Here is a 27,620-nt window from a genome sequence, read left to right on the forward strand (position 1 = left end):
CTCAGGCTCCCTGGAGACCTGGACTCTCCCTCATATTTGCACAAGTTCCCCAAGGCTTTTATTCTTCAGACCCCTGGAAAGGTATATGGCTCATTTTAATAAGGACTCCGGTGAATTCACCATCTGCCCTCCCTAGCTGCTTTCTTGGCTTGAGTACCAGTAGCCCCGTGCATTGGGAAGTGACTTTCCTCTCTAAACCCCAGTTCAACACCTCTAAAGTAGGTAAAAAACAGACCCCAGCGTGGCCTGAGTATAGAGTTGTGTGTGAGTCAAAGCCAGAAAAGTACCTTGCAAACTGTGACGTTTATATCCTTACCCTGATTCCCGCAAACTTGCCTCCAGCACCTGACATGTAGCCCTCCCTCCTTTTCGCCTCAGTTTCCCTATCTGTAAAATGAGCAGAGGTCTACTGTCTTCTGTGGGGGCTGTAAAATTATGTCTTCAAAGTAATTGTTCAAGACGTGGGATCGGAGAGATGCCTTGAGGTCTCTCTAAGGCCAGAGCAGGCGCTTCACTTTCTACCAGAGCAACCTCCAGGGGCGGCAGGTAAAGGCGTGCCCTCTGCTGGCGGGGCAGGAGATAGGCCCTGGGAAGTGGGGAGAACCACGGTGGCTCAGGGAGATATTTCAGAGGAGTAATGGAAGGCTTTGGGTCCCTAGAAGGGTCTATATCTGAACAGATTAAGACGAGACTAAAGAGTTAAGATGTTAGTGCTGCGTTTGGAATGTAAAGGAAAAGACAATTTGCGGAGCGCTGATGGTAAACTCCCCTGTAGATTTAGGCCCATTTGGTTTGTCCCGCAGAGCTTGTCAACAACTTCTCAGGCCTGGTCTGGGATCATTCTGGGAATTGTAGTCCGCAGGCGGGTCCCTCGTGCCGCGGCCCCTCGCCCTCGGCGGCATCGGGACTCCATTTCCCGAGGTGCCCCGGGCCCGGGAGGCGGAGGCTGCCGTGGCCGAGCTGGGGGTGGGGACTCAGGGGCCGAGGCACTGCGGCGGTCGTGGGCGAGCGTCCGTGCGGCCTGGTCTGTGCCGTGTCCGCGTGAAGACCTACTGCCGCCGTCGCCGCCCCTCTTCCGGCCCCGGCCGCGCGCGCACCATGGGCTCCATTCTGAGCCGCCGCATCGCGGGCGTGGAGGACATCGACATCCAGGCGAACTCGGCCTATCGCTACCCCCCCAAGTCCGGTAAGCGCGGCCCGGCCCCGGGGCCGAGCGCGAGGAGGAGGTGCGGTGGAATGCGGGCCCGGGCGGCAGGACGCGGAGACCTTCTGTGGAGGGTGCGAGGGTATGAGGGAACTCTGCCCGGAGCCGGGACCTCCCTGCCGCGCTCCTGCCCAGAAGCGCCTGCCTCCGCGCAGCTCCTCGGCCCGGACCCCCAGGAGCCCGTGGGGGCTTGGGCCCGGCAGCCTCCTAAACCGCCCGGTCGTGGGCCCTGGCCTGACTGGCCCGAGGTCACACCGGCTCTACCACTTCCTGGCCGGATGACCTTGGGTCAGTCACTTCACCTCCCTCGGCTGTACAGGAGGGAGCTACTTGTTCCAGACTCACATGGCCGGGGTGAGGGTTCTGGAGCCAACAGTGCTTGACATTTCGCATGTGCTTATAAAGTATCACTTGTCAGAAGGGCTGACATCACTACCGTCTTTGGCTGTTGCTCTTTGGTGGCTGGGTGTAAGGGCTGGGCCAGTGGGTTTGGACGCTTTCCATCTCAGGTGGGCAGAAGCCGAATTCGAACCCGCCTGCGACCTCCCGGGGTGGGTGTTGGCGGGGAGGAGAGTGGAGCTGGGCCCAAGGTGTTGTGATTGGTGCGAGGATGGGGCTCTGCGTTCTTACAGAGAGGAGGGGACCTTCAGCTAAGTCGGAGAACAGGGCGACGGCTGGAGGGGGCTTTCCCGAGTTTTCTGGTTTCTGCTTTATGGCTGAGGGACCTGACGCCAAGAGGGAGGGAGTGCCTTCTCCAAGGTCTCAGCTGGATAGCAGCTCACCTGGGACCAGGTGTCTGATTCCCAGGCTCCAGGTGAGCCTTGTTCTGTTGCCTCTGTTGATGAACGTGGCTTGATTGAACTTATAGCTGTGGTTACTCGCCCTTAGTTGTTCGTGGTGGAAAGGAGAAAGGACTTGGACCTGGTGGAGACGTTCCAATTGGGTGCCTCAGGTCCTGCTTTCTGTGGGGTGTGATCTGATGTTGGGGTGTTCTGGGCCTCACAGTTGACATCAGCGCGCACCAGCGTTCCTCTGAGTGTGGTACGGTACCACCTGCTTCCACCTGGTGGGGAAACTTGTAAAATGTGCATTTCTCATACCCTGCCTCAGACCCACTGGGCCTTGTCATTCATTGCCATAGAGTTGGCCCTGACTCATGGCAGGCCCATGTGTGTAGAATAGAACTGTTCTGTAGGATTTTAGTGTTCAGCTGCTAACAGAAAGGTTGGCGATTTGAACACACCAGCTGCTCGGGAGAAAGATGTGGCAGTCTGCTTCTGTAAAGATTGTTTCGTTGTTGTTAAGTGCCATCGAGTTGGCTCTGACTCGTAGAGACCCTACAGGGCAGAGTAGAACTGCCCCATAGGATTTCCAAGGAGCGGCTGCTGCATTTGAATTGCTAACCTTTTGGTTGGCAGCCGAGCTCTTAACCGCTACGCCACCAAGGCTCCCTTGGAAACCCTGTGGTGCGGTTACAGTACTTTGTCCTGTATGGTCACTATGAGTCAAAATCAACTTGACAGCAATGGGTTTTTAAAAAAAATCTTCACGGAAGCAGATTGCCAGGCCTTTCTTCTGTGGAACTGCTGGTGGATTCGACCTGCCAACCTTTGGGTTAGCAGCTGATCACAAACACTTGCGCCGCCCAGGGTCCTTTGCTTAGTTAGGCCCAGGAACCTGCGTTTTAAACCTATTCCCCTAGATGAGTCTGATGTCTACTCAAGTTTGAGAACCGCTCTGCCCAGATTTTGGAAGGTGAAAGAAGGGGAATTACTGGGGTTAAGAGATGTGGGGCGAGCACAGTTAAGAGGCAGCGGGAAGGGGATGAAGTCAGAGCTGGGTAAATGCACTGTTGCCTACCACACAGGAGGTCTCCACACCTGCTTGTGTGCCAGGCCCAGTGGCAGGGCAGCTGGCCTGGTGTGTGGCTGTAAGCTAGTGTTGTCCCCTGGAGGCTCTGTGGGCTAGTATCCCTGGACCTGATGGAGTGGTTTTTAATGTCACCCTCTTCTGTCTCCAGTGTTCACCTAGCCTGTCTTCAGCTGAATGACCTTGGGCAAGTTAACGCCCTAGGCTACAGTTTTCCCCATCTGTAAAAAGGGGTGATAAGTTTAACGGTGCGCAGAGCGGTGGCTGGCATGTAATAAGTGCTTCTCAAACATGAGCTGTTATAATTGCTTACAAAGGAAGGTAGGTGACCAGCTCTGACCCTGATAGCAGTTAGCAGCGGCATGGCAGATATACCAAGAAGGTATAGGCTTAATATGGTACCTCCTGTCACCTGGGACCAGAGTGAGGTTAATGTCCCTTCACTTGGGAACTTGGAAGGAACAACGTATACATGGCATTTACAGTACCACTTTTGGATCTGGCCATCACAGACATGGTTATTCAATCATGACACTCTTTCCCACCAAACCTGGACTTGATTTCAGAATCCACCTAGCCACTACTAACCGATTGGAGCTGGCACCAGAGGTGAAACCCATTGGCCACATTGGTGATGCTGCCAGTGGTAGCAGTTCTGTTTTGGGCCGTCCAGTCCAAAGGCTGTCTTATCCGGAGAATATTATTTCCCTGTTTGCTTTCTCATCCTTCGGCCCACCTTAGAGACTCTTGTGCCTATCATGCTTCATCTGTCCTGCTCCCTATCCTTGCTTGAGGGCCTGAGGATCCTGGTCCTCTGTCATATAGTCCTCTTTCTCCCCAGATCCTGCAGGAGAACACCTTAAGGTCAGGGAGGGACAGTGAGAGGCAGAAGGGACCTTCAAAATCCAAAAACCAAACTCATGGTGACTGTATAGGACAGAGTAAAACTGCCCCATAGGGTTTGCAAGGCTGTAAATCTTTAAAGCAGACAACCACATCTTTCTCCCGTGGAGCCACTGGTGGCATCAAACTGCCAGGCTTTTTCTTTGCAACCAACCTCTTTAACCACAGTGCCACCAGGGCTCCTTAAAGGGACATTAGCGGTCAGTGTATAGTGTGTTTCCTCAAGGGTGGACTGGGGACTGTGGGGTGTCTGAGATGATTTTTTAGGGGGTGCCCCTGGAACATAAAGTCACTTATGTTGTCGTTCCCTTTTCATGACTCTGCCAGTTTTTTTTTTTTTGAATAATCATGATTTCATAATCACAATGACAGCTAGTTTTGTCACATGAATTACATTATGTGTTAAATCTTTTCCAGGTACTACCTAAACATTAAAGTGCATTTTTTTTTTTTAGTTTTTCATTCAAAAGTGTGTACACAAATTGTGACATTGGTTGCAATCCCCGCAATACGTTGGCATTGTTCCCCTTTCCCTTTCCACCCTGGGCTCTCCGTGTCCATGTGTCCAGTTTTTCTGTCCCTTCCTGCCTTCTTGTCTTTGCTTTGGGACAGGTATTGCCCATTTGGTCTCATATACTTAACTGAACTAAGAAGCATGTTCCTCCCATGCGTTATTATTTTATCCCTGTGCCATCGAGTCGATTCCGACTCGTAGTAGAACTGCCCCATAGAGTTTCCAAGGAGCGAACTGCCAACCCTTTGGTTAGCAGCTGTAGCACTTAACCACTACACCACCAGGGTTTCTTTTTTTCTTGTTTTATAGGCCTGTCTAATCTTTGGCTGAAAGGTGGATTTCAGGAGTAGCTTGCTTCAGTTCTGAGTTAGCAGGGTATCTGGGGGCCACAGTGTCAGGAGCTCCTCTAGTCTCTGTCAGACCAGTAAGTCTGGTCTTTTTTGTGAATTTGAGTCTTGTTCTATATTTTTCTCCAGCTCTATCTATGACTCTCTATTATAATCCCTGTCAGAATGATGAGTGGTGTTAGCAGGGTACCATCTAGCTCTTCTGGGCTCAGGCTGGTGGAGGTTGTGGTTCATGTGGTCCATTAGTCCTTTCGACTAATATTCCCCTTGTGTTTTTGGTTTTCTTCATTCACCTTTACTTTGCATGGGGTTGGACCAATAGATGTATCTTAAGCTTTTAAAGCCCCATAGGCTACTCGCCAAAGTAGGATGTAGAACATTTGCTGCATGAACTATATTATGCCAGTTGACCTAGATGTCCCCTGAGACCATGGTCCCCAGCCCTCAGCCCCAGTAACTCAACCCCTCAAGGTGTTTGGATGTGTTTGTGAAGCTTCTATGACTTTGCCTTGGTAAAGTTTTGCTGCCTTCTCCTATGTTGTGTGTTGTCTTTTCCTTCACCTAAGTTATCTACTATCCCTAATTAGTGATTTCCCCTTCCTACCCTCCCTTCACTCGTAACCATTGAAGTTTTTTTTTTTTCTGTGTGTAAACCTTTTCTTGAGTTTTTATAATAGTGGTCTCATACAATATTTGTCCTTTTGTGATTGACTTATTTCACTCAACATAAAGCTCTTGCCAGGTTTTTTTTTGATTATGTCAAAGACAGTCATCAGGTGCTGTTTTTTTTTTTTTTTTCCTTGTTTTTCTAATGTAGGTTACAGTTTCCATAGCAAATTAGTTTCTCATTAAATAGTTAAAACATAAATTGTTTTGTGACATTGGTTGCCAACCCTGTGATGTGTCAGCACTCTCCCCTTTCCACCCAGGTTCCCTGTTTCTGTTCGTTCAGTTTTCTTGTCCCTGCCTTCTCGTCTTTGCTTTTGGGCTTCATGTGTGTTATTGTTGGCTCTATAGACCTGTCTAATCTTTGGTTGAAGGGTGAACCTAAGGAGTGACTTCAGTACTGAGTTAAAAGGGTTTCCAGGGGCCATACTTTTGGGGTTTTTTCAATCTCTGTCAGACCAGCAATCCTGGTCTTTTTTTTTGGTGAATTTGAATTTTGTTCCACATTTTTTCCCCACTTTATCTGGGATCTTCTGTTGTGATCCCTGCCAGAGCAGTTGGTGGTAGTCATCAGGCAGCAACTAGTTGTCGTGGACTCATTGTGGTAGAGGTTGTGATAGTAGTGGCCCATTAGTCCTTTGAACTAATCTTTGTCTTTTGTCTTTGGTTTTCTTTGTTCTCCTTTGTTCCAGACAGGATGAGACCAGTAGATGTATCTTAGATGGCGGCTCATAGGCCCCAGTCGCTACTCACCACAGTTGGATGTAGAACTTTTTTTTTTATAAACTCTGTTAAGCCAGTTGAGCTAGACATCCCCTGAGATCATGGCCTCCAGCCCTCAGCCCAGTGGAACGGTCCCTCAGGGCACTTGGGTGTGTCCGTGAAGCTTCTATGACTTTGCCCTGGTCAAGTTGTTTTGAGTTCCCTGGTATTGTATACTGTCTTACCCTTTACCCAAGTTACCGCTAACCTACTACCAAAAAAAATGCATTGCTGTTGACTTATAGGGACGCTCTAGAAAGAGTAGAACTGCCCTATAGAGTTTCTGATGAGTGCCTGGTAGATTCGAACTGCCGACCTTTTTGTTACCAGCCGTAGTTCTTAACCACTACACCACCAGGGTTTCCATCTACTATCTAGTTAGTGTTTTTCCCCCTCACCCTTCCCTTCCCTCATAACCATCAAAGATTGTTTCTTTCTGTGTGAAAACATTTTCATGAGTATTTATCATAGTGGTCTCACACAGTATTTGTCCTTTTGTGATTAACTTATTTTACTCAGCGCAGTGCCCTTGAGGCTCATCCATGTTGTTACCACCTAACACTTCCCGATTTCTTTTTCCTAATGGAGTTTTCAGCTTGAGCTGCAATAGCATCTAGCTCAAATTTAAGAACATTTGCTTTGTTTTTATTCCATTTATTTTTTTCACCCTTAACAGCTTTATTTAGGTATAACTTCCCTACCATAAAATTCATCCATTGTAAATGCGGTTTGATGATTTTTAATAAATTTATAGAATTGCGCAGCTGTCACCACAGTCTGCCGTTAGACGTTCCCATCATCCCAGAGCGTTTCCTTGGGCCTGTTTGGTGTTAGTTCCCACCCCCACCCCATCACTCATCTGCTTTCTGACTTTAAAATTTGCCTTTTCTGGATAGTTCACATAAATGGAATCATACAATACGTGGCCTTTTGTCATCTGGCTTCTTTCACTTAATATAACGTTTTGACATTCATCCATGTGGTAGCAGGTATCAAAACTTCATTGTGTGGATAGACCACATCTTGTTCATCCGTTCATTCATTGATGGACATTTGAGTTGTTTCCGCTCTTTGGCTTTTGTGAATAGTGTTGTTATGAGCATTGGTGTACGAGGTTTTATGTTTTCATTTCTCTTGGGTATAAACCTATGCTTGTAATTGCTGGGTTATATGGTAACCATGTTTAACTTTTGAAGGAACCATCAGACTGTTTTCAGTGACTACACCATTTTACTTTCCACCAGCAGTGTATGAGGGTTCCAAATTCTCCACATCCTGGCCAACATGTGTTATTGTTGTCTAGAGTTGACTAGATGGCATCTGGTTAGTGGGTGTGAAGTGGTATTTGTCTGTGGTTTTGATTTGCATTTACCTAATGATTTTGAGCATCTTTTTCATGTGTTCATTAGTCATTGTATATCTTTCTTTTTTTTTTTTTTTTTTGCGCAACATCTATTTAAGTCTTTTGCTTAATTTTTAAAAATTGGATTTTCTTCTTATTATTGTAAGAATTTATGTATTCTGGATACAATTCTTTTATCAGCTATGTGATTTACAAATATTTTCTCCCAGCCTCTGATTTGTCTTTTTACTTCCTTAATGGTGTCTTTTGAAGAGCAATATTTTTTTTTTAAATAATTTTTATTGTGCTTTAAGTGAAAGTTTACAAATCAAGTCAGTCTGTCACATATAAGCTTATATACACCTTACTCCATACTTCCACTTACTCTCCTCCTAATGAGTCAGCCTGCTCCCTCCTTCCAGTCTCTCCTTTCGTGAAGATTTTGCCAGTATCTAACCCTTTCTACCCTCCCATCTCCCCTCCAGACAGGAGATGCCAACATAGTCACAAGTGTCCACCTGATAAAAGTAAGAGCAATGCTTTTTAATTTTGGTGAAGTCCAGTTCATTTTTCTTTTATGGATCATGCTTTTAAAGTCGTAGCTAAGAAATCTTTGCCTTGCACAACGTCACAAAGATTATCTCCTATGCTTTTTCCTAGAGGTTTTATAGTTTTAGCTATTACCTTTAGGTTTTCAATATATTTTACTTTGCGTGTGTGCATGTGTGTGTATGGTTTGAGGTAAAGATCTAAGTTCATTCTTTTGCGTCTGGATATTCAGTTATTCCAATATCATTTGTTGAAAAGACTTCCCTTTTCCCATTAATTGCCTTTGCACCTTTGTCAAAAATCAGTTGACCATAAATGTGAGCGTTGATTTCTGGACTGTCTTCTATGCCGTTAATCCAAATGACTATCCCCATGGTTCTCTACTTGAGCAAGTCTGAAGGGGTTCTTCAAACTTGCTGAAGTGTCTGTTTGGTGATTTTGCACCCCCAGGGGACATTTGGCAATGTCTGGAGACATTTTTGATTGTCACAGCTGGGGGGCAAGTGGTGCTGGCATCTAGTGGGTAGAGGCCGCAGGATAGCACCCCACCCCACCCCCCAGCAAAGAATTATTATTAGTTGCCATCAAGTTGGTTTTGAATCATGGCGACCCTGTGTATAAAAGAACAAAATGTTGCCTGGTCATGTGCCATCTCCACAGTCTTTGGTATGCTGGAGTCCACTGTTACGGCCACTGTGTTTTGAGCGCCTTCAAACCTAGGGGGCACATCTTCCAGCACTACGTTAGACAGTATTCTCTTTCAGTCAATAAGGTTTTCATTGGCTGATTTTCACAAGTAGATTGCCAGGCCTTTGTTCCTAGTCTTTCTTAGTCTAGAAGCTTCTTTGAAACCTGTTTTCAATGGGTGACCTAGCTGGTATCTGAAGTACTGATATCATAGTGTTCAGCATCCCAGCAACATGCAAGCCATCACAGTATGACACTGACAGACAGGTGGTGGCAACAAAAAACTTTTCTGGCCCAAAATGTCAGTAGTGTTGAGGATAACAAACCTTGGTCTACCGTTATGCCAGCATATACTGTCTTGTTTACTCTAGCTTGAGAGTTTTTTTTTTTTTTTTTATTGTGTTTTAAGTAAAGGGAAACCCTGGTGGCCTAGTGGTTAAGTGCTACGGCTGCTAACCAAAGGGCCGACAGTTCGAATCCGCCAGGCGCCGCCAGGCACTCCCTGGAAATTCTATGGGGCACCTGTAGGGTCGCCATGAGTCGGAATCAACTCGACAGCACTGGGATTTTGGTTTTAAGTGAAAGTTAACAAACCAAGTCAGCCTCTCAGACAAAACCTTACGTACACCTTGCTACATCTCTTTTCGTGCCCATTTTGCCAGCTTCTAACCCCCTCTACCCTCTCATTTCCCCTCCAGGCGGGAGATGCCAACATAGTCTCCAGTGTCCACCTGATCCAAGAAGCTCACTCCTCACTAGCATCCCTCTCCAACCCATTGTCCAGTCCAATCCATGTCTGAAGAGTTGGCTTCAAGAATGGTTCCTGTCCTGGGCCAACAGAAGGTCTGGGGGCCATGACCACTGGGGTCCTTCCAGTCTCAGTCAGACCATTCAGTCTGGTCTTATGAGGAGTTGGGGTCTGCATCCCACTGCTCTCCTGTTCCCTCAGGGATTCTCTGTTGTGTTCCCTGTCAGGGCAGTTGTCGGTTGTAGCTGAGCACCATCTAGTTCTTCTGGTCTCAGGATGATGTAGTCTGTGGTTCATGTGGCCTTTTCTGTCTCTTGGGCTCATAATTACCTTGTGTTCTTGGTGATCTTCATTCTCCTTTGATCCAGGTGGGTTGAGACCAACTGATGCATCTTAGATGGCTGCTTCCTAGCATTGAAGACCGTAGACGCCACTCTCCAAAGTGGGATGCAGAATGGTTTAATAGATTTTATTATGCCAGTTGACTTAGATGTCCCCTGAAACCATGGTCCCCAGACCCCTGCCCCTGGTACACTGGCCTTCGAAGCGTTCAGTTTATTCAGGAAACTTCTTTGCTTTTGGTTTAGTCCAATTGTGCTGACCTCCCCTGTACTGTGTGTTGTCTTTCCCTTCACCTAAAGTAGGTCTTATGTACTATCTAGTTAGTGACTACACTTCTGCCACCCTCCCTCCCTCCCTCCTCTCGTAACCACAAAAGAATGTTTTCTTCTCAGTTTATTTTTCAAGTTCTTATAATAGTAGTTTTATACAATATTTGTGCTTTTGCAGCTGAATTAATTCACTCAGCATAATCCCTTCCAGGTTCCTCTATATTATGAAATGTTTCACAGATTCCTCACTGTTCTTTATTGATGTGGAGTATTCCATTGTATGAATATACCATAATTTATTTACCCATTCACCCATTGAAGGGCACCTTGGTTGCTTCCATGTTTTTGCTATTGTAAACAGTGCTGCAGTCAACATGGGTGTGCATATATCTGTTCGTGTAAAGGCTCTCGTTTCTCTAGGATATATTCCAAGGAGTGGGATTGCTGGATCGTATGGTAGTTCTATCTCTAGCTTATAAAGGAAGCGCCAAATCGATTTCCAAAGTGGTTGTACCATTTCACATTTCCACCAGCAGTGTATAAGTGTTCCAATCTCTCCACATCCTCTCGAACATTTATTTATTTATTTTTATTAACTTTTATTGAGCTTCAAGTGAACGTTTACAAATTAAGTCAGACTGTCACATATAAGTTTATATACATCTTACTCCGTACTCCCACTTGCTCTCCCCCGAATGAGTCAGCCCTTCCAGTCTCTCCTTTCGTGACAATTTTGCCAGCTCCCAACTCTCTCTATCCTCCCATCCCCGCTCCAGACAGGAGATGCCAAAACAGTCTCAAGTGACCACATGATATAATTAGCTCACTCTTCATCAGCATCTCTCACCTACCCACTGTCCAGTTCCTTTCATGTCTGATGAGTTGTCTTCGGGGATGGTTCCTGTCCTGTGCCAACAGAAGGTTTGGGGACCATGGCCGCCGGGATTCCTCTAGTCTCAGTCAGACCATTAAGTATGGTCTTTTTATGAGAATTTGAGGTCTGCATCCCACTGATCTCCTGCTCCCTCAGGGGTTCTCTGTTGTGCTCCCTCTCAGGGCAGTCGTCGATTGTGGCCGGGCACCATCTAGTTCTTCTGGTCTCAGGATGATGTAGGTCTCTGGTTCATGTGGCCCTTTCTGTCTCTTGGGCTCTTAGTTGTCGTGTGACCTTGGTGTTCTTCATTCTCCTTTGCTCCAGGTAGGTTGAGACCAATTGATGTATCTTAGATGGCCGCTTGTTAGCATTTAAGACCCCAGACGCCACATTTCAAAGTGGGATGCAGAATGTTTTCATAATAGAATTATTTTGCCAATTGACTTAGAAGTCCCCTTAAACCATGGTCCCCAAACCCCCGCCCTTGCTCCGCTGACCTTTGAAGCATTCATTTTATCCCGGAAACTTCTTTGCTTTTGGTCCAGTCCAGTTGAGCTGACCTTCCATGTATTGAGTGTTGTCCTTCCCTTCACCTAAAGCAGTTCTTATCTACTAATTAATCAGTAAAAAACCCTCTCCCGCCCTCCCTCCCTCCCTCCCTCCCCCCCTCGTAACCACAAAAGTATGTGTTCTTCTCAGTTTATACTATTTCTCAAGATCTTATAATAGTGGTCTTATACAATATTTGTCCTTTTGCCTCTGACTAATTTCGCTCAGCATAATGCCTTCCAGGTTTCTCCATGTTATGAAATGTTTCACAGATTCGTCATTGTTCTTTATCGATGCGTAGTATTCCGTTGTGTGAATATACCACAATTTATTTACCCATTCATCCGTTGATGGACACCTTGGTTGCTTCCACCTTTTTGCTATTGTAAACAGAGCTGCAATAAACATGGGTGTGCATATATCTGTTTGTGTGAAGGCTCTTATTTCTCTAGGGTATATTCTGAGGAGTGAGATTTCTGGGTTGTATGGTAGTTCTATTTCTAACTGTTTAAGATAACGCCAGAGAGATTTCCAAAGTGGTTGTACCATTTTACATTCCCACCAGCAGTGTCTAAGAGTTCCAGTCTCTCTGCAGCCTCTCCAACATTTATTATTTTGTATTTTTTGGATTAATGCCAGCCTTGTTGGAGTGAGATGAAATCTCATTGTAGTCTTGATCTGCATTTCTCTAACGGCTAATGATTGTGAACATTTCCTCATGTATCTATCTGTTAGCTACCTGAATGTCTTTAGTGAAGTGTCTATTCATATCTTTTGCCCATTGTTTAATTGGGTTATTTGTCTTTTTTTAGTTGAGTTTTTACAGTATCATGTAGATTTTACAGATCAAGTGCTGATTGGAAATGTCATAGCTAAAAACTTTTTCCCAGTCTGTAGGTAATCTTTTTACTCTTTTGGTGAAATCTTTGGATGAGCATAGGTGTTTGATTTTTAGGAGCTCCCAGTTATCTAGTTTTTCTGGTTTGTTAGTAATGTCTTGTATACTGTTTATGCCATGTATTAGGGCTCTTAATGTTGTCACTTTTTTCTTCCATGATCTTTATCGTTTTAGATTTTGTATTTAGGTCTTTGATCCATTTTGAGCTCGTTTTTGTACATGGAGTGAGGTTTGGGTCTTGTTTCATTTTTTTGCAGATGGATATCCAGTTATGCCAGCACCATTTGTTATAAAGACTGTCTTTTCCCCATTTAACTGTTTTGGGGCCTTTGTCAAATATCAGCTGCTCATATGTGGATGGATTTATGTCTGGATTCTCAATTCTGTTCCATTGGTCTATGTATCTGTTGTTGTATCTATACCAGGCTGTTTTGACTACTGTGGCGGCGTAACAGTTTCTAAAATCAGGTAGAGTAAGACTTTGGTCTTCCTTTTCAGTAGTCCTTCACTCACCTGGGGCGTCTTTCCCTTCCATATGAAGTTGGTGATTTGTTTCTCCATCTCGTTAAAGAATGTCGCTGGAATTTGGATCGGAATTGCATTAAATGTATAGATTGCTTTTGATAGAATAGATATTTTTATAATGTTAAGTCTTCCTATCCATGAGCAAGGTATGTTTTTCCACTTACGTAGGTCTCTCTTGGTTTCCTGCAGAAGTGTTTTGTAGTTTTCTTTGTATAAGTCTTTTACATCTCTGGTAAGATTTATTCCTAAGTATTTTATCTTCTTGGGGGCTACTGTAAATGGTATTGATTTGGTGATTTCCTCTTCGATGTTCTTTTTTTTGGTGTAGAGGAATCCAACTGATTTTCGTATGTTTCTCTTGTATCTCAATACTCTGCTGAACTTTCCTATTAGTTTCAGTAGTTTTCTGAAGGATTCCTTAAGGTTTTCTGTGTATAAGATCATGTCATCTGCAAATAGAGATATTTTTACTTCTTCCTTGCCAATCTGGATGTCCTTTATTTCTTTATCTAGCCTAATTGCTCTGGCTAGGACCTCCAGTACAATGTTGAATAAGGGTGGTCATGAAGGGCATCCTTGACTGGTTCCCCATCTCAAGGGGAATGCTTTCAGGCTCTCTCCATTTAGGATGATGTTGGCTGTTGGCTTTGTATAAATGCCTGTTGTTATGTCGAGGAATTTTCCTTCTATTCCTATTTTGCTGAGAGTTTTTATCAGGAATGAGTGTTGAACTTTGTCAAATGCCTTTTCTGCATCAGTTGATAAAATCATGTGATTCTTGTCTTTTGTTTTATTTTTATGATGGCTTACATTGTTTCTCTAATGTTGAACCATCCCTACATATCTGGTATGAATGCCACTTGGTCATGGTGAATTATTTTTTTGATATGTTGTTGAATTCTATTGGGTAGAATTTTGTTGAGGATTTTTGCATCTGAGTCATGGTGAATTATTTTTTTGATATGTTGTTGAATTCTATTGGGTAGAATTTTGTTGAGGATTTTTGCATCTGAGTTCATGAGGGATATAGGTCTGTAATTTTCTTTTTTTGTGGTGTCTTTACCTGGTTTTGGTATGAGGGATGTGGTGGCTTCATATAGTGAGTTTGGTAGTATTCCGTCCTTTTCTATGCTCTGAAATACCTTTAGTAGTAGTGATATTAACTCTTTGAAAATTTGGTAGAACTCTGCAGTGAAGCCCTCTGGGCCAGGGCTTTTTTTTTTTGTTGGGAGTTTTTAATTACCTTTTCAATCTCTTCTGTTATGGGTCTATTTAGTTGTTCTACTTTTGTTTGTGTTAGTTTAGGTAGGTAGTGTGTTTCTAGGAATTCATCCGTTTCCTCCAGGTTTTCAAGTTTGTTTGAGTACAATTTTTCATAGTAATCTGATACGATTCTTTTAATTTCAGTTGGGTCTGTTGTAATATCGCGCATCTCATTTCTTACTCCGGTTATTTGCCTCCTGTCCTGTTTTTCTTTTGTCAGTTTGGCCAGTGATTTATCAATTTTGTTGATTTTTTTTCAAAAAGCTAGCTAGCTTTTGGTCTTGTTAATGCTTTCAATTGTTTTTCTGTTTTCTATTTCATTTAGTTCAGCTCTAATTTTTATTATTTGTTTTCTTCTGGTACCTGGGGGTTTCTTTTGTTGCTCTTTTTCTATTTGTTCAAGTTGTAGGGATAATTCTTTGATTTCGGCCCTTTCTTCTTTTTGGATGTGTGCATAATTGACCTCAGAGCACTGCTTTCTCTGTGTCCCAAAGGTTCTGATAGGAAGCGTTTTCATTCTCATTGGATTCTCTGAATTTCTTTATTTCATCTTTAATGTCTTCCATAACCCAGTCTTTTTTGAGCAGAGTATTGTTCAGTTTCCAAGTGTTTGATTTCTTTTCCCTGCTTTTTCTGTTATTCATTTCCACTTTTATGGCCTTATGGTCAGAGAAGATGCTTTGTAATATTTCAGTGTTTTAGATTCTGCTAATGCTTGCTTTCTGACCTAATATGTGGTCTCTTCTAGGGAATGTTCCATGTGTACTAGAAAAGAAAGTATAGTTGGTTGCTTTTGGGTGGAGTGTTCTGTATATGTCTACGAGGTGAAGTTGGTTGATTGTTGTATTTAGATCTTCCGTGTCTTTATTGAGCTTCTTTCTGGATGCTGTCCTTCACCGAAAGTGGTGTGTTGAAGTCTCCTACTATTATTGTAGAGCTGTCTATCTCACTTTTCAATGCTGATAGAGTTTGTTTTATGTATCTTGCAGCCCTGTCATTGGGTGCATAAATATTTAATATGGTTATATCTTCTTGGTATGTTGTCCGTTTAATCATTATATAGTGCCCTTCCTTATCCTTTCTGATGGATTTAACTTTAAAGTCTATTTTGTCAGAAATTAATATTGCCACTCCTGCTCTTTTTTGGTTGTTGTTTGCTTGATATATTTTTTTCCATCCTTTGAGTTTTAGTTTGTGTCTCTAAGTCTAAGGTGTGTCTCCCGTAGGCAGCATACAGATTTTTTTTTTGAATTTTTTTTTTTTATGAATTTAGTGCTATCATTTTGATGTCTTTTTTTTGTGCGTTGTTGACAGTTTCTTTTTCCCAGTTAATTTTTTGTGCTGAGTAGATTATATATTGTCCTTTCCTCATATTTGTTGTTGATTTTGTTTCTGCTGAGTTTTTTTTTTTTCTCGTATTTTATTGTGATGTGTAGGATAGTTTGTCTCCTTTGTGGTTACCTTATTATTTCCCCGTTTTTCTAAATTTAAACCTAACTTTTATTTCTTTGCATCGCCTTACCTTCCTCTCCATATTCAAGATCTATGACTGCATTTCTGAGTCCCTCTTCTTTTAATGTTGTCTTCTTCTACATAATAACATTGCTATTACCCTGTCTTGAGCATTTTTTAAATCTTGATTCATTTTTTTTTATTTCCCTGCCTGGGTTGACTTCTGATTGCTCTGCCTGGTGTTCTAGTCTTGGATTGATACCTGATATTACTGATTTGATAACCAAAGAACTCCCTTTAGTATTTCTTGTAGTTTTGGTTTGGTTTTTACGAATTCCCTAAACTTCTGTTTATCTGGAAATGTCCTAATTTCACCTACATATTTGAGGGACAGTTTGCTGGATATGTGATTCTTGGCTGGCAGTTTTTTTCCTTCAATTTTTTAAATAAGTCATCCCGTTGCCTTCTTGCCTGCATGGTTTCTGCCGAGTAGTCCAAGCTTATTCTTACTGACTCTCCTTTGTAGGTGACTTTTCCTTTATCCCTGGCTGCTTTTAAATTTCTCTCTTTATCTTTGGTTTTGGCAAGTTTGATTATGTCTTTGTGACTTTCTTTTAACATCTATCTTATGTGGGGTTCGATGAGCATCTTGGATAGATAGCTTCTTATCTTTCGCAATATCAGGGAAGTTTTTTTTGCCAGGAACTGCATGTTTGTTGCTGGACTCCATGGAGTGAAATTTGTTTTCAAGCTCTCCACTTCTGTTGCTCTGGTCCATGCATTTGACAGGTTGTGCTGACTCAAGGGACCATTCACTTTCTCCAAGAGTCACTGCGGGGCCATTGCTTTAAGTCGAGTTGCAAATAACCTGGCTCCGTTGAGTCAGTGCAGCTGTATTGAGACTGCTCATCCTAGCCTCATGCACATGGGGTGTGTCGAACTTTCATAACAACTGCCCATCTCTTCAGCACTGGCATCCCACCAGGCACGCACGTGGAAGAGTCACACACCCTTTCTTTAGGCCTTTGAAATCATGCTCCTCACAGCCAGAGCAGCCCGGTGCTCTGGTTTTTGGACATTTGTTGGTCTGGCCTCTGCGGCTCAGGAGGAGGGGAACAGAAGGGAGCAGATCATTAAAAAATAGTAATAATAACAACAGCTTTTTTGTTGTTGTTGGGTGCCTGTTGAGTTGTTTTCTGACTCATAATGACCCTATATGACAGAGTAGAACTACCCCATTGGGTTTTCTGTCTTTATGGGAGCAGATCACCAGGTGTTTTCTCTCGTGGAGCCGGTGGGTGAGTTCAGTTAGCAGTCTCGAGTGCTTAGCCATTGCACCACCAGGCCTCCTTATGAACCCAAAACCACACCCATGGCTGTGGAGTCGATTCCAACTCAAAGCGACCCCATCGGGTTTCCGAGGCTGTAAATCTCTATGGAAGCAGACTCCCATGTCTTTCTCACATGGAGCTGCTGGTGGTTTCGAACCGCTGACTTTTCAGTTAGCAGTCAATCGCTTTAACCACTCTGCCACCAGGGCTCCTTCCAGGGCTCCTTAGTAACAGCTTTATTGAGCTATAATTCACATGCCAAAAAATTCAGCTTTTTAAAGTGTACAATTCAGTGGGTTTTGTATATTCACAAGGTTATATGACTATCATCACGATCCAACTCCAAAACATTTTCGTTGCCCCAAAAAGAAACCCTGCGTCCGTTCACTGTCACTCCCCATCCTCCCCTTCCCCAGCCCCGCCACCCACTAATCTGCCTGTTCTGCACACTTTACAGAGATGGAGTCATACAATATGTGGACTTTTGTGTCACATTGATTTCACTCAGGATCCTGTTTTCAGGGTTCATCCATATTGTAGCATAAATGAACGCTACATTCCTTTTGATGGCTCAGTAATATTCCGTTGTATGGATGGACCACATTGTGCTTATCCTGTTGACCAGTGATGGACTTAGGTTGTTTCTGGAACAGGCCATGTTTTGATTGGCCCAGAGAAACTTCTGCACCCCCTGGGTCCCCAGATTTGTAGAGGTGGCCAGAGTTTCCCTTGCCCCTCTGCCTTGTGGTTGGGGGCTTTCTCTGCAGCCAGGTGCCCCTGGGGGCTCTCAAAGTAGCTGAAGGCAGGAGGCTGCCCAGGAAGTGAACATCTTCCTCCCTAGGAGGGCTCCCATTTCCCCTTCTCTCTCATCTGGGGTCTTGAGGACTAGGAGGCCAGGCTGTGAAGCTGAGCAGAGGCCTCAGAGCAGGCTCAGAGGGTTGAGGTTCCCAGTCCCTGTTTAGCTGGGGGGCCCCAAGGCCTCAAAGATGCTATGGAAACAGTCCCTGTAAAAACTGGTCACCTGGTTTTGACAAAGACTCTGTCACTTCTCTGTCCTTCTGGAAGTTACTTCCTCTCGCTGTGCTTCAGTTTCCTCATCTGTGAAGTGGGCGTAATCAGAGTACTCACATCTCAGGTTATTGCGGGTGAGGCGTACGACAGGATGCATGCACTGGGGACGCTGGGGGCTCACAGTGAGAGCTGGACAGCGGCCATCTTATAAAACCCATAAAGCAACAGAAGCTCTGCTCAGACTCCTTCCTGGCTTTGGCCAGGCTCTAGGTCATCGCTGGGGTCCAAGTGCCCCTTGGGTCATGTTTCTGCCTTGGGGCACAGTTGGGGCTGTAGGCACCCTTTGTATCATTGCTGTCCTGTCCCTGAGTGCCCCAGACCCCAGAGTTTTTTCTCTGCCTCCTGCATTGGGAGTGGCATCAGGCCTAGGAAATTGGAGACCAGGAGGTGAACTGTCCCTCACAGTCAGAGGGAGGAGGTCCAGGCAGTTGGGGATTGGGCCTTTGATCCCATGCCTGGAGGTGGCTGCTGCCATCCCATTGCTGACCATGGCTACGAGGCCGGGGGTGGCCGGGCTGCCCAGGATAAAAGGAGACTTGTGTTTTCTTCCTCACAAGTTAGAACGGGCTTTACTTTGTTGACAACATGCCCTTCCACCAAGATGGCCATGAAAGTTGACGATTAGTTTGGCTTTATAGAAGATGCTTGAATTTCATAGTTGAGCAAATTAGAAAAAAAAAACAAAAACAAGACCAGAAACCCTCCTAACTGACCACGGTGATTGAACCATGGTGAGGGGCTCTTTGACCCCCAGGCCCTCAGGAGACGTGGGTAGGTGGAGCTCAGGATTCAGGTCTCAGGCCCAAGTCTGTGCCAGCTCTGCCAATCATTTATGTTGTGGCCTTAAGCCAGTGGCTTGCTCTCAGGGCCTCAGTTCACCTGCTTAAACACAAGGCGATAACCTCTGGTTTCCCCAGGCCCTTTCAAATCTGACAGAGTCCACATAAACCGACAGGGTGGGCGGGGGCCAGGCAGGACCAAGCCCCAGCCCCAGCCCCGCAGCGCTTTTTGCTTTTCACCGGGCTGGGCAGTTTTCCGGAGAATTTCTGGTACTTCTTGGATGACCTGGCAGTGGTGATCACTCCCCCTCAAACCAAATGCTGCCAGGGCCAGACATTTGCACGGTATCATGTTCCATTTGTTTTTTCGAGTGTGTGCTTCCGTGTATGGTCGAATGTCTGTGTTGATTTGTAGAATGAAAGACAGCCATAGGGCCACAGATGCCATGCCTTCAGCCCTGAGTTGGGGCATCAGTAAAGAACGTTGAGTTGTTCAGTTCTGCCATCTGCCCCCACCATCTGCCTAGCTCCCTGGAGCTCGGGGACACCCAGGCCCATCCACCCTCTGTGCCCCGGGAGAGGCGACCATCCCACCAGAAAGGGGGTGGGAGAAGGATCAGGCCCCATAAGGGACAGTTTGGGAGAGGGGCCACTTGATCCATCGAAAGACTTCAGTTGATTTGCTTTATCATGTAGTTAGGTGAAGATGGGAGTCCCTGAGTGGTGCAAATGGTTAATGCGCTCGGCTGCTAACTGAAAGGTTGGTGGTGTGAGTCCACCCAAGGGCACCTCGGAAGAAAGGCCTGGCAATCTACTTTGAAAACTCAGCCATTAAAAACCCTATGCAGCTCAGTTCTACTCTGACACACATGGGGTTGCCATGAGTTAGAGTCAACTCAATGGCAACTGGTTTAGGCGAAGAAGAGAGCAGTTCGTGGAGTGACTCTGAACTTGAAACATTTGGCTTGGGCGATAGAATCTGTCCACTGCTGTTGCTGAACTAAGATACGAGCTGACATTGGAAAGAACACATCTCTCATTCCTTTCATCTGGTGCAATTTGATTTGTGCCCTGGGGCTCAGTCCTGGGTGCAGGCATTAGCGGCTCTCCCAGAGTCCACCCATTGTCTGCTGGTCTGATAATAAAGTTTTCTTCTGACCACATCTCTTGCCTTCCGGAACTGACATTCATTATGATATTCCTGAGCGATCAGACTCCAGACTGCCTTTGGGGAATCAAAAGAAGATATTATATTCAGTTCAGAGCTTTAAAACACACACATACATACACATACATTTATATTTTAAATTGAAGTCTAACACATGTTTAATGAGCCTGGTGGCAAAACAGTTAAGTGCTTGGCTGCTAACCCATAGGTTGGTGGTTCAAACCCAGCGACTCTGTGGGAGAAAACACCTGGCGATCTGCTCCCATAAAGATTACAGCCAGGGAAACCCTATGGGGCAGTTCTGCTCTGTCCTGTAGGTTAGCTATGAGTCAGAATTGAGTCAGCGACACCTAACAACACATGGAAAATGTTCACGCCATAAACACACAGCTTTATGAAAGATCACCAGCTCTGGAGGCCCCACTCATGGCCCTGCCCTGTTGCTGCCTCCCTCCTCCTCCTGTGGGGAGATCCCTCCCGTGACTTCTACCAGTAGTGAGTTGTTTTTTGAACAGTGTCTGGTTCTTTAGATCCACATCGGAGTTGCCAACAGGTTCGTATGGCAGTAGTCATTTCATCTTGCTGCTGTGGGGCATTCTCTTGTGTGTTTGTACTGCACCGTGTCCATCCCTTCCACCGTGGGTGAGCGTAGTTGGGTGGTTTCCAGTTTGGGCTATTATGAGTAATGCCACTGTGGACGTTGTTGTCTCTGTGGTGCATGGGAAGTCTGATTTTCTTGGGGGACGTTATTATACCTGGACATGGGGTTGTTGGGGCCCTTGGTGTACATAACGCTCAGCTTTAGTACGTTTTGCAACCAGCTTTTCAGCGTGGTCATACCCGTTTGCATTCCCACTAGTAGCATGTGAGAGTTCTGGCTGTTCTCTTTTTTCACCAACACTACGTATCATCAGGGGTTGTTTTTATTTTACTTTTTTAAAACTCTTCTGACACATATCACATTGTAGTTTTCGTGTTTTGTTTCTTTCCAGTTGATTTTTTTTTTTATAATTTTTATTGTGCTTTAAGTGAAAGCTTATAAATCAAGTCAGTCTCTCACACAAAAACCCATACACACCTTGCTACACACTCCCAATTACTCTCCCCCTAATGAGACAACCTGCTCTCTCCCTACACTCTCTCTTTTTGTGTCCATTTCACCAGCTTCTAACCCCCTCCACCCTCTCATCTCCCCTCCAGGCAGGAGATGCCAACATAGTCTCAAGTGTCCCCCTGATCCAAGAAGCTCACTTCTCACCAGCATCGCCCTCCAACCCACTGTCCAGTCCAATCCATGTCTGAAGAGTTGGCTTCAGGAATGGTTCCTGTCCTGGGGCAACAGAAGGTCTGGGGGCCATGACCACTGGGGTCCTTCTAGTCTCGGTCAGACCATTAAGTCTGGTCTTTTTATGAGAATTTGGGGTCTGCATCCCACTGCTCTCCTGCTCCCTCAGGGATTCTGTTGTGTTCCCTGTCAGGGCAGTCATCGGTTATAGCCGAGCACCATCTAGTCCTTCTGGTCTCAGGATGATGTAGTCTCTGGTTCATGTGGCCCTTTCTGTCTCTTGGGCTTGTAACCGCCTTGTGTCCTTGGTGTTCTTCATTCTCCTTTGATCCAGGTGGGTTGAGACCAATTGATGCATCTTAGATGGCTGCTTGCAAGCGTTTAAGACCCCAGACACCACTCTTCAAAGTGGGATGCAGAATGTTTTCTTTTTTAATAATTTTTATTGTGCTCTAAGTGAAAGTTTACAAATCAAGTCAGTCTCTCACACAAAAACCCATATACACCTTGCTACACACTCCCAATTACTCTCCCCCTAATGAGACAGCCCGCTCTCTCCCTCCACTCTCTCTTTTCCTGTCCATTTTGCCAGCTTCTAACCCCCTCCACCCTCTCATCTCCCCTCCAGGCAGGAGATGCCAACATAGTCTCAAGTGTCCACCTGATCCAAGAAGCTCACTCCTCACCAGCATCCCTCTCCAACCCATTGTCCAGTCCAATCTATGTCTGAAGAGTTGGCTTCAGGAATGGTTCCTGTCCTGGGCCAACAGAAAGTCTGGGGGCCGTGACCACCAGGGTCCTTCTAGTCTCAGTCAGACCATTAAGTCTTGTTGTAGTTTTGATCTGCATTTCTCTAATGGCTAATGATCGTGAATGTTTCCTCATGTATCTGTTAGCTACCTGAATGTCTTCTTTAGTGAAGTGTCTATTCATGTCTTTTGCCCATTTTTTAATTGGGTTATTTGTCTTTTTGCAGTTGAGTTTTTGCAGTATCATGTAGATTTTGGAGATCAGGCGCTGATCAGAAATGTCATAAGTAAAAACTTTTTTCCAGTCTGTAGGTAACTCTTTTGGTGAAGTCTTTGGATGAGCATAAGTGTTTGATTTTTAGGAGCTCCCAGCTATCTAGTTTTTCTTCTACATTCTTTATAATGTTTTGTATACTGTTTATGCCATGTATTAGGGCTCCTGACATGGTCCTTATTTTTTCTTCCATGATCTTTATCGTTTTAGATTTTATATTTAGGTCTTTGATCTATTTTGAGTTAGTTTTTGTGCGTGAAGTATGGGTCTTGTTTCATTTTTTTGCAGATGGATATCCAGTTATGCCAGCACCATTTGTTAAAAAGGCTGTCTTTTCCTTTTTTAACTATTTTGGGGCCTTTATCAAATATCAGCTGCTCATATGTGGATGGATTTGTCTGGATTTTTAATTCTGTTCCATTGGTCCATGTATCTGTTGTTGTACTAGTAGCAGGCTGTTTTGACTACTGTGGCAGTATAATAGGTTCTAAAATCAGGTAAAGTAAGGCCTCGCACTTTGTTCTTTTTCAGTAATGCTTCATTTATCTGGGGCCTCTTTCCCTTCCATGTGAAGTTGGTGATTTGTTTCTCCATCTCATTAAAGAATGTTGTTGGGATTTGGATCGGAATTGCATTAAATGTATAGATTGCTTTTGATAGAATAGATATTTTTATAATGTTAAGTCTTCCTACCCATGAGCAAGGTATGTTCTTCCACTTATGTAAGTCTCTTTTGGTTTCTTGCGGAAGCGTACTGTAGTTTTCTTTGTATAAGTCTTGTACATCTCTGGTAAGATTTATTCCTAAGTATTTTATCTTCTTGGGGGCTACTGTAAATGGTATTGATTTGGTGATTTCCTCTTCGATGTTCTTTTTTTTTGGTGTAGAGGAATCCAACTGATTTTTGTGTGTTTATCTTGTATCCCGATACTCTACTGAACTCTTCTATTAGTTTCAGTAGTTTTCTGCAGGATTCCTTAGGGTTTTCTGTGTATAAGATCATGTCATCTGCAAGTGGAGATACTTTTACTTCTTCCTTGCCAATCTGGATGCCCTTTATTTCTTTATCTAGCGTAATTGCTCTGGCTAGGACTTCCAGCACAATGTTGAATAAGAGTGGTGATAAAGGGCATCCTTGTTTGGTTCCTGATCTCAGTGGGAATGTTTTCAGGCTCTCTCCATTTAGGGTGATGTTGGCTTTGTATAAATGCCCTTATTATGTTGAGAAATTTTCCTTCTATTCCTATTTTGCTGAGAGTTTTTTATCATGAATGAGTGTTGAACTTTGTCAAATGCCTTTTCTGCATCAATTGATAAAATCACGTGATTCTTTTGTTTTATTTATGTGGTGGATTACATTAATTGTTTTTCTAATGTTCATACGTGGTATGAATCCCGCTTGGTCACGGTGAATTATTTTTTTGATATGTTGTTGAATTCTACTGGGTAGAACTTTGTTGAGGATTTTTGCGTCTACATTCATGAGGGATATTAGATCTATAATTTTCTTTTCTCGTGGTGTCTTTACCTGGTTTTGGTATCAGGGATATGGTGGCTTCATAGAATGAGTTTGGTAGTATTCCGTCCTTTTGTATGCTCTGAAATACCTTTAGTAGTAGTGATGTTAACTCTTCTCTGAAAGTTTGGTAGAACTTTGCAGTGAAGCTGTCCGGACCAGGGCTTTTTTTTGTTGGGAGTTTTTTGATTACCTTTTCAATCTCTTCTTTTGTTATGGGTCTATTTAGTTGTTCTACTTTTGTTTGTGTTAGTTTAGGTAGGTAGTGTGTTTCTAGAAATTCATCCATTTCTTCTAGGTTTTCAAATTTGAGTTTAGTTTTTCATAGTAATCTGATATGATTCTTTTAATTTCAGTTGGGTCTGTTGTAATATCACCCATCTCGTTTCTTATTCGGGTTATTTGGTCCTCTCCTGTTTTTCTTTTGTCAGTTTGGCCAATGGTTTATCAATTTTGTTGAGCTTTTCAAAAAACCAGCTTTTGGTCTTGTTAATTCTTTCAATTGTTTTTCTGTTTTCTATTTCATTTAGTTCAGCTCTAATTTTTATTGTTTTTTTCTTGTGCCTGTGGGTTTCTTTTGTTGCTGTCTATTTGTTCAAGTTGTAGGGATAGTTCTTTCATTTTGGCCTGTTCTTTTTGGATGTGTGCATTTATTGATATAAATTGGCCTCTGAGCACCGCTTTTGCTGTGTCCCAAAGGTTCTGATAGGAAGTGTTTTCGTTCTCATTGGATTCTCTTAATTTCTTTATTTCACCCTTAATATCTTCCATAAAAAATTTTTTTTTTGTCTTCCATAACCCAGTCTTTTTTGAGCAGGGTATTGTTCAGTTTCCAAGTGTTTGATTTCTTTTCCCTGCTTTTCCTGTTACTGATTTCCACTTTTATGGCCTTATGGTCACAGAAGATGCATTGTGATATTTCAGTGTTTCGGATTCTGCTAATACCTGCTTTCTGACCTAATATGTGGTCTCTTCTAGGGAATGTTCCATGTGCACTAGAAAAGAAAGTATAGTTGGTTGCTGTTGGGTGGAGTGTTCTGTATATGTCTACGAGGTGAAGTTGGTTGATTGTTGTATTTAGATCTTCCGTGTCTTTATTGAGCTTCTTTCTAGATGTCCTGTCCTTCACTGAAAGTGGTGTGTTGAAGTCTCCTACTATTATTGTGGAGCTGTCTATCTCACTTTTCAATGCTGATAGAGTTTGTTTTATGTATCTTGCAGCCCTGTCATTGGGTGCATAAGTATTTAATATGGTTATATCTTCTTGGTATGTTGTCTGTTTAATCATTATATAGCGTCCTTATCCTTTCTGATGGATTTAACTTTAAAGTCTATTTTGTCAGAAATTAATATTGCCTCTCCTGCTCTTTTTTGATTGTTGTTTGCTTGATATAGTTTTTTCCATCCTCTGAGTTTTTGTTTGTGTCTCGAAGTCTAAGGTGTGTCTCTTGTAGGCAGCATATAGATGGATCTTGTTTTTCAATCCATTCTGCCACTCTCTGTCTCTTTATTGGTGCATTTAGTCCATTCACATTCAGGGTAATTATAGATAGGTATGAATTTAGTGCTATCATTTTGATGTCTTTTTTTGTGTGTTGACAGCTTCTTTTTCTCACTTGATTTTATGTTCTGAGTAGATTTTCTTTGTATATTGTCCTTTCCTCATAGTTGTTGTTGATTTTGTTTCTGCCGAGCCTCTATTTTTTCCTTGTATTTGATTTTGATGAGTAGGATAGTTTGTCTCCTTTGTGGTTACCTTATTATTTACCCCTATTTTTCTAAATTTATAACTAACTTTTATTTCTTTGTATCGCGGTATCTTCCTCTCCATGTGGAAGATGTATGATTACGTTTCTTAGTCCCTTTTTATTATTTTAATGTTGTCTTCTATATAATAACATCGTTTTTTGGGCTTTTTTTTTTTTTTAATAATCTTGCTTTGTTTTTTCGGATTTCTCTGTCTGGGTTGACTTCTGGTTGCTCTGCCCAGTGTTCTAGTCTTGGGTTGATACCTGATTTTATTGGTTTTCTAACCAAAGAATTCCCTTTAGTATTTCTTGTAGTTTTGGTTTGGTTTTTATGAATTCCCTCAACTTGTGTTTATCTGGAAATGTCTTAATTTCACCTTCATATTTAAGAGACAGTTTTGCTGGATATATGATTCTTGGCAGCCTTTTTTTTTCCTTCAATTTTTTAAATAAGTTATCCCATTGCCTTCTTGCCTGCATGGTTTCTGCCGAGTAGTCTGAGTTTATTCTTATTGGCTGTCCTTTGTAGGTGACTTTTCGTATATCCCTCATTGCTCTTACAATTCTCTCTTTATCTTTGGTTTTGGCAAGTTTGATTATAATATGTCTTGGTGAGTTTCTTTTAAGATCTACCTTATGTGGAGTTCGATGAGCATCTTGGATAGATATCTTCTCATCTTTCACAATATCAGGGATGTTTTCTGCCAACAAATGTTCAACGGTTTTCTCTGTATTATCTGTTATCCCTCCCTGTTCTGGTACTCCAATCACTCATAGGTTATTTCTCTTGATTGAGTCCCACATGATTCTTAAGGTTTCTTCATTTTTTTTTTAAATTCTTCTATCTGATTTTCCTTCAAGTATATTAGTGCCAAGTGATTTATATTCGAGTTCAGAAATTCTAGCTTCTACTTGCTCAATTCTGCTCCTCTGACCTTCTACTGAGTTGTCTAATTCTGTAATTGTATTGTTAATCTTCTGAATTTCTGATTGCTGTGTCTGGATTTTTCCAGCTCATTAAACTTTTCATTATGTCCCTGGATAATCTTTCTAATTTCTTCAGTTGCTTTATCTTTGTGTTCCTTGGCCTGTTCTACATATTGCCTCATTTCCTTCCTGATGTCTTAAAGGGTTCTGTGTATTAAACTTTTGTATTCTGCATCTGGTAATTCCAGGAATGCACCTTCATCTAGAAGATCCCTGGATTCTTTGTTTTGGGAGCCTGTTGAGGTGATCATGGTCTGTTTCTTTATGTGACTTGATATTGACTGTTGTCTCTGAGCTATCTATAAATTATTGTATTAGTTTATGCTTGCTTACTGTGTTGTAGCTGCTTGCTTAGTTTTGTTTTGGTATACCCCTATGGGTTGCTTGAGTGAGCTAGCTTGATTATTTTCACCTTTGGAGCTCTGGTATCCTGTCCCTAGCTGGCTAGAGCTGTTATCAGGATATCAGTCTAGGAGTCCATTCAGTTTTCTTGTATGAATTCAGCTCAGGTTTCTAGGTAGCTGACCATCAAGTGTGTGGTACAGGCTCTGTCCTACACCCTTAGAGGGGCAGGGGTGATTGGTGTATATACTGGTATCTGACTGTATCAGGGGGTCATGCTCTGAACAAGGCAGGGGGCTGAGAACTGACCCCCAAGTGTCTCTGAGGAAAACGCGTCTCTGTTCCCTAGAGCGTGCTCATGGTTGGGTTCTGCAGAAGGACCATGGACACCCAGAGTTTTTGGTTATGAGTACTGGGAGGTACCAGTTATCTTTGGACCCCTGTTGCGGGTGGCTGGGTGACCTAAGTGGAGCTACCAGTCCTTAGGTCCCTGATGTGGGTAGGTGAGGACCTTGTTTAATAGGCAAAGCAATGTCAAATGTCAAACAGCCACCTCTTCACCGCACAGCTGGAATGGTTGGAGTTTGCCAACAAGGGCCTATTCTTC

General features: G+C 43.4%; 1 protein-coding gene across 8 annotated transcripts in view; it reads left to right on the forward strand.

Annotated features, from left to right (window-relative positions):
* Positions 1-993: 993 nt before the first annotated feature.
* Positions 994-27,620, forward strand: part of MGRN1 (mahogunin ring finger 1) — a 77,650-nt gene continuing 51,023 nt past the window's right edge. For 6 of the 8 annotated variants that reach the window (XM_064295522.1, XM_064295524.1, XM_064295520.1 and 3 more), the window contains exon 1: positions 996-1,186. In XM_064295522.1, coding sequence (XP_064151592.1) covers positions 1,099-1,186 — 88 coding nt within the window. In that variant the 5' untranslated portion in view covers positions 996-1,098. Of the gene's footprint in view, positions 1,187-27,620 lie in introns of all 8 variants that reach the window. The other 2 variants (XM_064295527.1, XM_064295523.1) reach the window with 2 other exon arrangements.

The sequence above is a fragment of the Loxodonta africana genome, chromosome 12 (genome assembly GCF_030014295.1).
Source record: "Loxodonta africana isolate mLoxAfr1 chromosome 12, mLoxAfr1.hap2, whole genome shotgun sequence".
Classification (NCBI taxonomy): Eukaryota; Metazoa; Chordata; class Mammalia; order Proboscidea; family Elephantidae; genus Loxodonta; species Loxodonta africana.